The sequence below is a fragment of the Danio rerio genome, chromosome 9, assembly GCF_049306965.1.
Source record: "Danio rerio strain Tuebingen ecotype United States chromosome 9, GRCz12tu, whole genome shotgun sequence".
Classification (NCBI taxonomy): domain Eukaryota; kingdom Metazoa; phylum Chordata; class Actinopteri; order Cypriniformes; family Danionidae; genus Danio; species Danio rerio.
Window position 1 is genome coordinate 583,647 of NC_133184.1, and position 16,354 is coordinate 600,000.

A 16,354-nucleotide genomic window follows, 5' to 3' on the forward strand; every position below is an offset into this window, starting at 1 on the left:
TCCATATAAAAATAGAGCTGAAAATCTATTTAAATCTCATAATTAAATATAAGGTGAGGTGTGTAACTCTAAAAAGGTCCATATTTGGAGAAAAAACAACCACTCCTTTGACCAGGCAGGCTACAGGCCTGTGACCAGATGTTTACTAGTTACTAACAACTAATTAACTAGTAACTAAAAACCATTTTTAATAAATGTCTGATGGTAAATCACTAAACGTTTACTATTGTAAGTCCGTTAGGATTACCTAAATGATTTACATTTGCTAAATTCCAGAATAATGAGATAATTCTTTTAGAGTATTTTTGATTGATTTCTAGACAGTCAAAAGTTTACACACATGTCCTTGAAATGTTTTAGCTTTGATTTTAAACTGTTTAACTTTGGTCAAATGTTTTGGGTCTCCTTCCACAAGCTTCTCACAAAAGTTTGCAGGAGTTTTGGCCCATTCCTCCTGACAGAATTGCTGTAACTGAGTCAGATTTGTCTTGCTCGCACAAGCTTTTTTTAACTCTGCCCACAAACTTTCAATAGGATTGAGTTCAGGGCTTTGTGATGGCCACTCCAAAACATTCACTGAATTGTCCTTAAAGCACATTTGAACTCATTTGGCAGTGTGCTTAGGGTCATAGGGGGTTTTCCAGAGGCAGAATAATCTTATTGTGTGTAAACTTGACTTTCAAAAAGAGTTATAACAATTTCTCAAACAATCTCTCTCTCATTATTCTGCTATTAAGCAGAACAGAAACACATCTGATCATCCTAACTTACTTAAAAGAGAAAGGTTTAGTCACATTGACATCTGACTTTATTTTAAATGCTTATGTGCCTTTTTTATTCAGTGTATGTACACTTCTGCTTTCAGCTGTATGTGTGTAGATGTTTAATGAAGTGTATTTGTGTATTAAGTGTGTGTGTGTGTTGTCCTGGAAGTCCTTTGATGTAAGTACCTAGTAGTTAAGGGCACTTAATATAAAGTGGCACCAACATCTTCCTATATAGAGTGTATTTGCAGCACTGACCGATGTGTGTGTGTGCCATCAGGTCTGCCAGGACGGTGGCGGCTGAAGCGGAGCTGGTGTTGGTGCAGTGCTGCGCTCGTCCTCCAGGGTGTGAGGAGGTGGAGGAGGCAGAGGAGGACGTGGAGGAGCCCTGGATCACCCTGTTAAACCAGTGCTCCACGCTGGCCTGAGCAGCATACGGGGATGAGGAGGCGAAGCGGCCTGTCCGGCGCAGAGAGCCCTCATCCTCTGAAGCTGATGACGTGTCTGGCAGGAACACAACAGCAGCAGGTCAGCACCAAACACACTCTACACTTGCAGGATCTTCATTTGTGGATGATATAACTGTTTCAAGAGACACTCTAACTTTATTTATTCATTTTCCTTCAGCTTAGTCACCTATTCATCAGGGGTCACTACAGTGGAATGAACCGCCAACTATTCCAGCATATGTTTTGCACAGCAGATGCCCTACCAGCTGCAACCCAGTACTAGGAAACACCCATACACACTCATCCTCACACACACTCGTACACTACGGCCAATTCAGTTAATCAATTCCCCTATAGCGCATGTGTTTGGACTGTGGGGGAAACCGGAGGAAACCCATGCCAACACTGGGAGTACATGCAAACTCTACACAGAAACACCAACTGACTCAGCCGGAACTTGAACCACTAACCACTCAAACTGCTGACCACTGAGCCACCCTCAAAATCAAGTTATTTAGCTTTTTAAAATAGTTCCCGTGGTGGTTTTGTCCAGAGTATCATATAAGATGTTTGATGTATCTTCCTGTGCTGATCATTTGCTATTAATAACAATCCGTTATTTTTGATAAGACATCATGTTTGTAACATCGCCTCACCTCCACTTTGCTCTATGCTGCACATTTTTAACCTCTTGAGATTACTTTTACTTTACAATTACTATGAAAAAATTACTCCATAGGAAAAAACTCACTAAAGACATTTACTGCCTATTGTAAGTACATCGTGTGTAATTGCTAAATTGGAGTAAAGACCTGCTAGATTAAGTTCAGTGAACTTGAAAATGTAAGTTAATAAATCCAAAACAATGCAAATTAAACATTTACAGTTGAAGCCAGAATTATTCGCCCTCCCTTTGACTTTTATATATTTTTTAAATATTCCCCAGATGATGTTGAACAGATTGAGGAAATGTTCACAGTGTGTCTGATAATATTTGTTCTTCTGGAGAAAGTCTTAATTGTTTTATTTCGGCTAGAATAAAATCAGTTTTAAATTTTTTAAAGACTATTTTAAGGTCAATAATATTAGCCCCTTTAAGCTATATTTATTTTGATAGTCTACAGAACAAACCATCATTATACAATGACTTGCCTAATTACCCTAACCTGTTCAGTTAACCTAATTACCCTAGTGAAACCTTTAAATGTCACTTTAAGCTGAACACTAGTGTCTTGAAGAATATCTAGTCTAATATTATGTGCTGTCATCATGACAAACAGAAAATAAATCAGTTATTAGAGATGAGTTATTAACACTCTTATGATTAGAAATGTGTTGAAGTAATCTGCTCTTCATTAAACAGAAACTGGGGGAAAAATAAACAGTAATAATTCTGACTTTCACTGTATCTAGTTTTTTTTTTTTTTTTTGCATTTCCTTATTTTTGTTAGCAAAATTATTATTTTTTTAACTTTTGCTTTGTGATTTTTGGAGATTTGCAATTATTCATTTCTTTTTTTTGCTCAATACTTTATTTTTTGTTTGTAAAACTTCCTTTTATTTTGCAAGTATATATGACCTTAGATTAACTCCATACCAGAGCAGCCAGAGGAAACCCACAGATCGATGTTCATGCTGTTGTCTGCAATATATTGTTTTTATATCCGCACATCTCGATATTAAAGTCGATTATTAAATGTAATATAAAGCCCTTCAATTGTAAGAGTGACTTTATTGTTATGCAGTAGTTTCTGTGAGCCAAATCCTCCATTAAAACAGCAGGAGAGCTGATTCATGATCATAATGGAGGAATAATTAAAGGTGTTTGTTCTTGATTCAGTGTGACTGTGCTGAGATCATCTGGAAAACACATATGAAGTCATGCTCATGTGGTCAGACGGAAAGCCCACACCGCTGCATCACGTTCCCCATTATAAATGCATTATCAATGACACAGACGGACAAATAGCAGACGTCCAGCTAATAATGAATGAAAGATGTCATATCGCTAAACCATCTGCACCATTTCATCACGCGTAAGGCATCTACAGACCGAGTGAACTGAGTATAACGAGAGAAAAACACTTCTAAATCAAACTCCAGTGCACTGATGATTAGCCGACTAATTCTATTATAATTATCATCAGCAGTAACGAGCTGCTGTTTGTTTCTCCCAGCAAGCAAACAACATTCTTCTAACTCTCTTAGTTTCATTAAGCTTAGTTTATATAAATAAAAACAATAGACTTTTTTTCTGAAGTAACATGACATAAGGTGGCACGGTGGCTCAGTGGTTAGCACTGCAGTCTCACAGCAAGAAGGTCTCTGGTTCGAGTCCCAGCTGGGTCAGTTTACCGCAGTGCGTCCCTACTATATGACAGGGTTCCCACTTTAAGCCAAATTCTCTGATGTTCACTGACTAAAAAGCTGAATTTCCATTCATATCAGCTTAATTGGCATGACGAGCACAGTACTGCCCAAGCAATTATACAAAACATAAACAATAAAGAGTAGTTTAGGCCATCTAATATAAGATGAAACCAATAAAACAACCCTGAATGGCTGTAAAAACAACACAAAAACTGGACGTAAAAAAACTGAATATTCTTCACAATGTCTGATGACAGGTCTATGAGGGATAAACTGTCTTTAAAACAGTCCTCAAAATCAGCAGGAGTGTAAATAATGAAGTGTTTCTGACAGCCAGATGGGTTATCAGATCAATCAGAGCGCTGTAATGTGTGTGTTAGTTTGTGCTCAGAACATAAAGGAGTCATCGAACCGTGAGCCGACACTGAACGGGCCCGATCTGCTGATCTGACCCCAAACACTCAATCCTGCTGACCTTTCACTCACTGTCTGCATCATTACTGAGTGCATCAGCTCACCACACACACACATACACAAGTACGCACACACACAAGCACGCACACACACATACATACATACATTTGCACATACACACACATGTGCGTACAGTATGTACCTGGAGGAGTGCATGCTTCGACTGAAGACTGCACCAGCACAGAGCGTCTCTTTGAGGGCATAGGCATCTTTCTCTCTTTATATTTGGCCAAAGCTGCTTGAACTGCTTCTGTATGAAGATCTGCAAGACACACAACACACACACAACACTTTCACAAACACAGCGCAAAATATAGCAGGAAACACATTTGACCGTGACGCCCCATATTATATTATATTATATTATATTATATTATATTATATTATATTATATTATATTATATTATATTATATTATATTATATTATATTATATTATATTATGTTATATTATATCATATTATTTATTAATTATATTATATTATATTTTATTTTATTATTTTATATTATATTATATTATTTATTAATTATATTATATTATATTTTATTTTATTATATTATTTATTAATTATGTTATATTATATTATATTATATTATATTATATTATATTATATTGTATTATATTATATTATATTATATTATATTTTATTTTATTATTTTATATTATATTATATTATTTATTAATTATATTATATTATATTTTATTTTATTATATTATTTATTAATTATGTTATATTATATTATATTATATTATATTATATTATATTATATTATATTATATTATATTGTATTATATTATATTATATTATATTATATTATATTATATTATATTATATTATATTATTTTATATTATATTATATTATATTATATTATAATAAATTATATTATATCATATCATATCATATTATTCATTAATTATGTAATATTTTATTTTATTTTATTGTATTATTTTATATTATATTATATTATTTATTAATTATATTTTATTTTATATTATATTATATTATATTATATTATATTGTATTATTTTATATTATATTATATTATATTATATTATATTATATTACATTATATTATTTATATTATATTATATTATTAATTATATTTTATTTTATTTTATTTTATTTTATATATATATATATATATATATATATATATATATATATATATATATATGTGTGTGTGTGTGTGTGTGTGTGTGTGTGTGTGTGTGTGTGTGTGTGTGTGTGTGTGTGTGTGTGTGTGTGTGTGTGTTTGAAATCACTATCTTAAGATAAAGTTAAGGTATATTAAAATACATCATGAATACTTTTATAGAATCCTGCTAATATGTATTGTACTCAGTGGAATTTTTGTGCATAATTCCGAAATGTCCATAAAAGCAGATATGTGGAAGCACCTGATCTGAAGCGCTCATCCCTGGAGTTGGCCAGCCGAGGTTTGTTGTGTTTGGAGGCCGGATGAGCCGCCGGTGCTGAAGACTGAATCCTGTGATCGATCTGAAGAGACGGATCTACACCTGCACACACACACACACACAGCATGATCACTCACATACAACAACACATTACTTACAGCTCCATGCTTCACATTTGAAGCTCCGACTCACTGGAAATACGTGCCTCAGTCAAATTTTTTGAAAACATTTCTCCTGGTACATTTCGTTGTACATTTCAGATGGCAAATCCACTAGAGGACGCTGTCTACATTTTTGCTAATCTGAAATACGTTATTTTGGGTGTGTTTTGCTTCGTATAGGAAGGCAAATCCACTAGAGGGCGCTGGCTACATTTTTAAAATCTAAAATATATTACTTAGGGTACATTTTGTTGTAAAATTCAGATGGCAAATCCACTAGAGGGTGCCCTGTACATTTTTTGAGAATCCAAAATATTTTATTTAGGGTATGCTTCATTGCACGTTACAGATGACGAATCCACAAGAGGGCACTGTCCACATTTTAATGAATCAAAAATACGTTATTTAGAGTATGTTCCGTTTCGATTCAGATAGCAAATCCACTAGAGGGCACTGTCTACATTTTTGCAAAACTTAAAATACATTGTTCAAGGTAAGTTTCAATACGCATTTTAGACAACAGATCCACTAGAGGGCGCTTTCTACATTTTTGCCATTCTGAGATAGCTTATTTAGGGTATGTTTTTTTGTACGTTTCAGATGACAAATCCACTAGAGGACGCTGTCTACATTTTTGTAAATCTGAAATACCTTCTTTAGGGTGTGTTTTGTCTCGTTTTAGATGGCAAATCCAATAGAGGGCGCTGTCTACACTTTTGCCAATCTAAAATATGTTATATAGGGTACATTTTGTTGAACGTTTCAGAGGGCAAATCCACTAGAGGGCGTTGTATACATTTTTGAGAATCCAAAATACGTTATTTAGGGTATGTTTTGTTTAGATTGAGATATCAAATCCACTAGAGGGCACTGTCTACATTTTAGCAAAACTTAAAATACATTGTTCAAGGTAAGTTTCAATAGACATTTTAGACAACAGATCCACTAGAGGGCGCTTTTTTACATTTTTGCCAATCTGAGATACGTTATTTAGGGTATGTTTTGTTGTACGTTTCAGATGATAAATCCACCGGAGGGCATTGTGTACACTTTTGACAATCTGAAATGCGTTACCTTGAGCAGCGTCTCCCAACCCTGTTCCCGGAGGCACACCAACACTACATATTTTGGATGTCTCCCTTCTCTGACCCATACATTTCAGGTTAGGAGTCTCTCTAATATTCTGATGAGTTGATTCAGGTGTGTTTGAATAGGTAAAGGTTAAAATTTTACTATTGGTGTGCCTTCAGGAACAGGTTTGGGAAACACTGACTGTTTTGTTGCACATTTCAGAGGATAAACCACAAGGGGGCGCTGTCTACATTTTTGCAAATCTAAAATGCATAACTTAGGGTGTGTTTTGTTGTATGTTCCAGATGACAAATCCACTAGAGGGCGCTGTCTACATTTTTTACCAATCTGAAATATGATTTAGGGTGTGTTTTGTCGTATGTTTTAGATGACACATCCACTAGAGGGCGCTGTCTACAAAGCATACCCTAAAAACAAATTTCAAATTCACAAAAATGCCCTCTAGTAGATTTATCATCTGAAGCGTACAACAAAACACACCCTAGGTGACATATTTTAGATTCAATCACAACACCCGACCATGAGAGAAAACATAACCGTATGTCAATAGGTGACACATAGACATCAGTTGGTTTGTGGTGTTTATTTTTATTTTTTGCAAAGAGATGCATGAAAATAATCATATATTGATCAATAATATGTGCCTGTAAATATCATTAATGTGAAAAGGAACAAACGTTGTTGTCGTCATACTGCCCCCTGGTGTTCAGTTCACCTAAAAACTGGATTCATTATGTTGAAGTATGTTTTAGAGGTGGCACAAAAATCTAGGCTGAAGCACGTATTAACAACAGGCCAGAGCGGCATCACTGGATTAAGGGCACTAAACTGTAAAAACTCTAGTGCCATAGAAATACACATAAGTGAACAATCTCAGGGTGAGAAGCTGACTTTAATGAAGCGGTGAGGAGACACTCTTCAGTTTCAACACTATCACTGCAGTCACACATTAATCTTCTCTGCACTTCAGACTGCTCTTGATCTGGGTAACAAAATACCTGGAGAACATCTGAGACTGTCTCACACTCTCACACACACACACACACACACACAATTCACATCTGCTCAGTGCATTTACTAAACTAGAGTTTCACACATGCAGAAACTTTAAGAGCTTTGAACAGATTTGGGAAAGTGATTTCTTCCCTCTTTGGGATGGAACCACGAGGCGACGTTCATTCACAGAACACAAGTTTCTGGAGGCACATACATCTGCAGAAGTGAGAGCAGATAAGAAGGAGCAAAGCCAGAAGTCGCTTTGTAGGCAAACATCAGAGCTTTGAATTTGATGCGAGCAGCAACTGGCAGCCAGTGCAAACGTATGAGCAGCGGAGTGACATGTGCTCTTTTAGGTTCATTAAAGACCACTCGTGCTGCTGCGTTCTGAAGCAGCTGAAGAGGTTTGATAGAGTTAGCTGGAAGCCCGGCTAGTAGAGAGTTGCAATAGTCCAGTCTGGAGAGAACAAGAGCTTGAACAAGGAGTTGAGCTGCATGTTCAGATATATGTGATATTGGTGAAACTTTAGATTAAGTATCAATTCTCACTATGATCTTGTGTCTTATTACCTTAATAACTATTAATAAGCAGCAAACTATGAGTTTAATTAGCTAAAAGTCCAGGTTAATGGTTTAATGATAGCCAGAATTGAACTAAATATTAAACAATAATAAAGTGTGACCAAATATTAAAGTTCTTTAAATGTGTGCTTCTTTCTCACATCTAGAAGGAAATAAAAACAAAAATAATAATCACAGATGTACACGAATAATCATATCGTAATAGATGCAAACTGTGAATATGATAATACATGATCTGACACCATTTATTTAAAGCACTTCTATTATTAACAAAAAATTGTGATTACTCTTTATTTTCAGACAGCAGCAGCTCAGTGTCCACATCATTACAGTGCAGGGTTGCCAGGGTTGCAGCTTTCCTACACAATTGGAATATTTACGTGTTTTAAATATGAAGTTGTGGGACGTGTATAGTATTTTACTTTTTTTTTTCTCAGCAGCAGCCCAAAGAATGTTTTAATAAATGTATTAGGCTGCATGGTGGCTCAATGGTTAGCACGGTGGCCTCACAGCAAGAAGGTCTCTGGTTCGAGTCCCGGGTGGGTCAGTTGGGGAGCTAATAACATTGATCTTAAAATGGCTTTAAAACTATTAAAAACTGCTTTTATTCTAGCCGAAATAAAACAAATAAGACTTTCTCCAGACGAACAAATATTTTTTTCTCCTTTTAGGCAGGTTTTGTTTTGTCATCATCAGGTTTTCATGGACCTGGCAACCCAGTTTGAGTGTATCTGCAGAAATCTGCATCTTTCTGAAGTTGAGGCTGATGATGAACTGCAGTATTGGAGTTATGTAAGATCCATGCGGCAGCAGAAAGGAGAAACTGAAGAGCTTTCGTGACCTCTGTGCTTTTCACCATCTATCAGCACATGCTCGAACACCGCTGGACTGGATTTGACTAAAGATTGTGGACACTGAGGATGAAAACAGTCCTGCTTTTGCCATGACATCTACGCTTCGCCATGTTTTCAGCCATGCTGAATGTAAACCAATGCAAATCACCACTGAAAGAGTGAAGCGTTTTATAGTGCTTACTGAAAACATTGTACACTCAGAACAACATGAACTAATGTGTGTGTGTGTGTGTGTGTGTGTGTGTGTGTGTGTGTCATATATATTTATGAGCAATATAACACGAGTAGCAGTATGATATGGCTGTATATCAGCACTGGTGGGAGGCGTGCGTTGCTTAGTGCCTATAGCTAGTGTAATAGATTAGTGCCCCCACCAGTGCCGATATACAGCCATATCGCATAGCTACTCGTGTGATATTGCGTTTATACAACAGTTTGACGGCATAATTGTGTATATAAAAACAAAATCAAACATGGAGAGTCTCTAAAACCCTTTTGTATGAGGAACTACTTTCTTCCGCGTTGGATTCAAATCATGAGCTGACAGTTAAACAGCTGAGCAAGCATCTTTTACACTGTAGATCTGTAGTGTCTGCTTTCTGCTGGCTGCATGTGGGCGGAGTAATACACAAAGGGTAAAGAGGCTGTATGGGTGCTGATATTACTTAAATATATCACAGCTATCAGCCAATCAGATTCGAGAACCAGAAAGAAATGTTGTATATATATATATATATATATATATATATATATATATATATATATATATATATATATATATATATATATATATATATATATATATATATATATAGGTTAAATCAGGGAAAGGTGCTCCAGTTTCCACCACAGTCCAAACACATGTGCTATAGGGGAATAGATTAACTAAATTAGCCATAGTGTGTGTGTGAATGAGTGTGTATGGGTGTTTCCCAGTGATGAGTTGCAGCTGGAGGGGCATCCGCTGTGTAGAACATATGCTGAAATAGTTGGCGGTTCATTCCACTGTGGTCACGCCAGATTAACAAAGGGACTAAGCTGGAAACAGAATGAATGAATGATATTTGGTCTAATTTTTGATGTACTCTGCATTGTTGGAACACAATCCAGATCTGAAATCAGAATAATTCCTGAAGGATCACGTCAGAAGACTACAGTGATGATGCTGAACAGTCACAGGAATAACTTGCATGTTAAAATATGTTCAAAAACTGTTATCATGACACATTTAATGTGTTTCTGATCTCAGTGAGCAGAGGAGATCTTTTAAAAACACTGACCTGTGCGTGCGTATGTGTGTGTGTGTGTGTGTGTGTTCAGCTTCACAAAAGCTCAACTATGTGCAAACATAACAAAGCCATGAACGCTACAAGTATCTCCGTCCAGTTGCTAAGCAAAACAAATGTCGCTCCACCATTGGCTGACAACCGGCCAATCACATTCCTGTTTCCAATGTTACTAGCCAGATCTGGACCCAAACATTAAAGACGCAACAATGTAAAGATGGGAACACTGACAGAGTCGGTTATAACTATATAAGACTGTATGAATGTAGCTACACCTTAATATTGATGATTAATTGTCTCTTTTTTTATTAGAGCACAATAAAAAGTAACAAATGAACATGTATTCGCATAAAAAAGTAAAGTATTTTAACATCTATCCTTCTATCAGTTTAACAAACACACATTACAGGAGCTGCTGCCACTAACGATTATTTTGATAACCGATTAGTTGTGTGATTATTCTGACGATTAATCAAATAAAACTAAATACATTTTTAACGGTAAAGTAACAAATAAACACGTGTATTTGCATAATAGATGTTAATTCTCTGGGTTATTTTAACTTTTATCCTTTTATCAGTTTAAGAAACGCACATTTGCTAGGGTTGCGACCAATGATTATTTCGTTAATCGATTAGTTGTGCAATTATTTTGATGATTAATCGGATAAAAACGAAATACTTTTATAATGTTAATCCTCCTCTGTTCTCACGCTTGTATGCATTTCATTCGCAAAAATGCTTAATTCTGTGTTTGGTGTGAATCCAGCAAAAATGTCATCATTACCCCCTGTTGGTTCGGAGTATTCTTAACATGCGTTTTAATGTGGACAGATTATTTTAAAAATGAAAGCGTGGAAAATACCCATGTACGTGTGAACATTAGGAGTGTAATTTTTTGATATGTTTAGGGTCCCGTAGGCTTTACTTGTGCAGTTGTCTGTAAACCAGCTCAAAAAAAGACAAAGATAAATCCTGCAGCATCTCTGCTGAAATGCTCATTCAGAATCAAGAGCTAATTTCTGTTTCAGAGCCAGACCCAAAACACAGAGTTAGAGCAGACAGACGCTCACTTTTCCACCGCAAGCATTATAAAGCTTTCATGCAGGACGATCTAAAATTAAACACACACCAGGAATATAGATTTAGCCTACAGTGAGTCACATCACACATGAACAACATCCACAGACTGACCGCTCATGATGAGGGAAACATGATGATAGAACAATTATCATCCGAGTCTGTGGCCTATGATTTAGAAAAATTAAATAAAATTACTGAATAATTAAAAATAAACAAAACAACAAAATAAAATAAAGTAAAATTAAAGTAAAAAAATACAAAAATTTGAAACACTAATAAAATAAAACAAAATAAAAATAAATTATATAAAAATAAATTAAATAAAGAATAAAAAAATTTATAAAAATATAAAATTAAATGAAAAAAACTATATTATTGGGTAAAAAAAATGTAAAATAAATGAAATAAAATAAGTAAAATTTAATTTAATTAAAATTATTATTTATTTAATTCTTTTAAAACAAACCAACAAGTTAAATCATATTTAAAATAATAAAATTAAAAATTAAAATTAAATAAATGAAAATAAAATAAAACAATCAAACAAATAAATAAAATAAAATAAAGTAAAGTAAAATTCAATTCAATTAAAAATAACTAAAGTTTAAAACATAAATAAAATACAACATAAAAATGAAATTTTTTATAAATTAAATATTAAATTTGATTTAATTGAAAAAATTATACAATAAAAATTAAATAAACAAATAAAAGAAAAGAAAATAAGCTAAAATAATAAATTAATTAATACATTATTTATTTATTTAATCAAAATAATAATAATAATTAAATTAAGTTGAATACGAAACTATAAAACAACATAAAAAATAAGATAAAATAAAATTAGCTTCTGCCTGGCACAATAAGCAGTTGAAAACGGATGGATGGCAACACAAACTGAATTATTAATAATAACAATGCCATGCAAATATAAGCAACATGCATATTTTCATCAATCAAAAAAGATGAGCATTTATAAATAACAGTCAGTTCTGCATGTGAGATATGTGGATAAATGAGCAGTGGCTAGACAGCGAGCGCAAACAGCAGACACACACACACACACACACACACACACACACACACACACACACACACACACACACACACACACACACACACACACAGTTTGCGGTAGTCTGAACCTGCACTTAGCTTGTAGTTTTACAGTCTGGATAAGTCATGTTCACCACAGACACACACACACTCACACACAAGCACACACACACACACTCACACTGTTTCCATTAGTTGACGGTCTTCTTGACACAAGCCAAACTGTGCACAGTTCTCAGATCAGTGCCAGCGCAGGCAAACTGCAGTTTATAACCCTGTGTGCTGAAATCAATGTGTGTGTGTGTGTGTGTGTGTATGTGTGTGTGCATCAGTGCTTTACCTTGTATCTGGGGAATGTAGGGCGCCAGTAATTTCCCTCTTTTCTTCTCATAGCCTTTCTGCGTGATGTCACCTATAAAGAGACCGAGAGAGAGAGAGAGAGAGAATTAAAAATGATTATCAATTAATTCCATAATTATGCAGGCGATACCCCATTACAGAGAGAGTTATACAGAAAACACCAAATCTCCCTCAACAGTTGAAAATAAATTTCTTCAGCAACACCAAACACTGCGAAAGTTGAAATACACAACACATTGAGAAGACTACTGATATGAATTGCAGAATTCCAGAAATTCCAGAAATCCACGACACAAAACAAAGGATGACACTTTACTTTAGCTCACAGCTCCTGCTATTCACACTGGCTGAGTACCTGCCTGTTATTAAGACATGACCTGTTCAGTCTGCATCCCTAATCTAACCCAACACCTAAACCCGATTTCTACCTCACTTCCTATTAATAAACAGCTAATGGTGTTAGTTAATGGTTTGTTAACACTGTGAATTGTGACTTACACTAAAGTGTTACCAATAACTGAGACGTAACCCTCATGTAAAGCCTACATTAATATCTGAAACTGTAGAAGAACTCCTCATTGAAAACTCTACACAAACAACAGCTCCAACCTGAAACTCTCTATAAAGCAGGACATACTGAGAGACTGAGAGAAAGACAAAGAGATTGTGATGAATCATGTGTTCTGCATCACAGCGTCAGCCTGGCACAGCAGAGCACAGACACACACACACACACTCACACACACACACACACACACACACGGTGCTGTAATGATGCTTCTACTGTACAGACTGTATAATCTCTCCTATCTAAACTCAACCCTCACAGCAAGCAATCTACACCTTCAAAATGCTGCATTCAGCAGTAAAGACTACACATCTACCTCTGAATCCCAACAGGGAAAACCAGCAACATTCAAGAATGCATGATTATGATGGTACGGCTTTGCAGTCAATGAATGATTATATTGGAAGTCAATGGGGCAAAAACAGGCTCCAACATCACCAAAGGGGAGTCGATCTGAACAGAGAGTATTGTTGAGTTTTTCAAAAATTTCAAAAAGTCTTTTCCCAAATATGTGTCTATGCTTTTGGAAAATAAAAAAAACAATTAATAAAAAAAAATAATGATAATAAGAACATTACAATAAAATAATTAATAAAAAGAAATAAAAATAAAAACATTAAATTCAATCAAAATAAAAAGATAATTACATTAAATTAAATAAGTTAAATAATAAATACATACATCAATTTATTATTTAATTAATTAAAAATAAACAAACAAAATTAAATGAAAGTAGGTTAAACAAATAAAAAAAAAAAAAATAAAATAAAATAAAATAAAATTCTAAAATATGTGCCTATGCTTTTGAAAAATAAAATAATTAATTAAAAAACAAAACAAAATATATATTCAAGCTAAATTAAATTTAATTAAAATTACAAAAATGCGAAACAATTATGAAACATAAAATGAATAAAATACAGATATTAAATTAAATCAAAATAAAAATATAATTACATTAAATAAAATATAATTAGTAAATAATAAATAAATAAATTAATTAATTAATTATTTCAAAATAAACAAACCACTAAATCAAATAAAATTAAATAAACAAAACAAAATTTTTTTAATAAAATAAAATAAAATAAAATAAATTTAAATAAAATAAAATAAAATAAAATAAAATAAAATAAAATAAAATAAGATAAAATAAAATAAAATAAAATAAAATGCTAAAATCTCCTAAAATATGTGTTTATGCTTTTGGAAAATAAAATAAAATAATTAAATAAAAAAATTACAAAATATAATTAAGTAAAATTCAATTAAATTAAAATCACAAAAATGTAAAACATTAATACAATTTTAAAAAACGTAAATTAAAAATAAAAACAATTTAATAAAATCAAAATTAAATTAAATAAGTAAAATAATACCTTTATTAATAACTTAATTATTTAATTATTTAAAAATAAACAAACCACTTAATAAAATAAAACTAAATACAAAAAATAAAATAAAATAAAATAAAATAAAATAAAATCCCCAAATTTCAAAAATCATTCAGCAAAAATCATCTCATTTGTTCAAACACAGAGAAAGATGAGGCCAAATTAAGACTCAAAATCAACCCAGAGTGGATGAAAACGACCCAACAGCACACAATAAATAAGTGTTCTGTCACACTCCAACACAATTAAACTCTCAACATGCCACATTTTAATACATATTTCATATTTTTTCACACAAGAAAGCTTACGTATGAGAACATCTCACAGCAACACACACGATGCTGCATTTTACATGCTATCATATACATTTGAGCTACTAATTTCTAACCCATCATTGTAAGTTATTTTGTTAGATGACCTGCAGATTTGGCTTCTGTTCTGACTAATCTAATGTATAAGCACAAATATAATATTGTAGAGCTTCCTATTAAACATATGAATGTAAATGAGAGATTTGTGGGGGGTGAACTCATATATGCAGAGCTCTGGAAATTATATTAAAACAAACATATATTTAGAAGGCAATTAACGGTGATAAAATCTCCGGCCAGCACTAATAAAAAATACATCTTAAATTCTTAAACATGATGGGTTCAGTCTGACAGTCTCTTACAGGAAACAATTGCAGATTATAGTTAATGCTTTAAACAGCGCAGTGCTTTAATGCGGTGTGAAGAAGAGGAGATGAGAGACACATCGCACACTGTTTCTCACCACCATCCCCCCTCACACACACACACACACACACACACACACACACACACACACACACACACACACACACACACACACACACACACACACACACACACACACACACACACACACACACACACACACACACACAGGATCCAGTGTCCACAGTCACGGTTTAAATCAGAAACTCCTCAGAGTGTCAGAAACAGGAGGATCAGCGTGACCAGATCAACACAAAAGACCAGAGCAGAAACCTTCAGTGATTAGCAGACAGTAATCACACACACACACACACACACACACACACACACACACTATTTCCATCCACCCATTTCATGTATATTTTGGAATATTGCGTAGGGTTGAGGAGGTAATCTTCATCTCTGATCTGACATCAGGGTTGCCAGGGTGGTGGGTTTCCCACACAATTGGGCTCTTCTGAAAATCCATTTTACATGAAAAGCTCTAAAGTGTCAGGATGTGTTTAATTGATAATGTGCGTAAAGTTTCTGTCTTGAAACTGAATCATTTCTGAATGCGCATTGATAATGGAATGCATACCTGGCAACCCAAAGACTGCAGCAAAGTGAGCGAGTATCAAAGCATCTGACACACACACACACACACACACATCAGAGGAAGAAGTGTTTAGTTTAACACTTATACTGTATCTACAATTACAGAACTATCAGAG

The 16,354-nt window shown here is 34.0% G+C and overlaps 1 protein-coding gene across 12 annotated transcripts in view; it reads right to left on the reverse strand.

Moving 5' to 3' along the window:
* The window catches only part of dip2a (disco-interacting protein 2 homolog A), a 133,189-nt gene that overhangs the window by 42,668 nt on the left and 74,167 nt on the right, over positions 1–16,354 (reverse strand). For all 12 annotated transcript variants that reach the window (XR_012385072.1, XM_068223523.2, XM_009304402.5 and 9 more), the window contains exons 2-5: positions 12,923–12,994; positions 5,456–5,575; positions 4,200–4,319; positions 1,023–1,268 (exon numbers count right to left, since the gene is read on the reverse strand). Coding sequence is in view for 11 of the 12 variants with exons in the window: in XM_068223523.2 (XP_068079624.2) it covers positions 1,023–1,268; positions 4,200–4,319; positions 5,456–5,575; positions 12,923–12,994 (558 nt within the window). In the remaining variant the exon portion in view is untranslated. The remainder of the gene's footprint in view (positions 1–1,022; positions 1,269–4,199; positions 4,320–5,455; positions 5,576–12,922; positions 12,995–16,354) is intronic.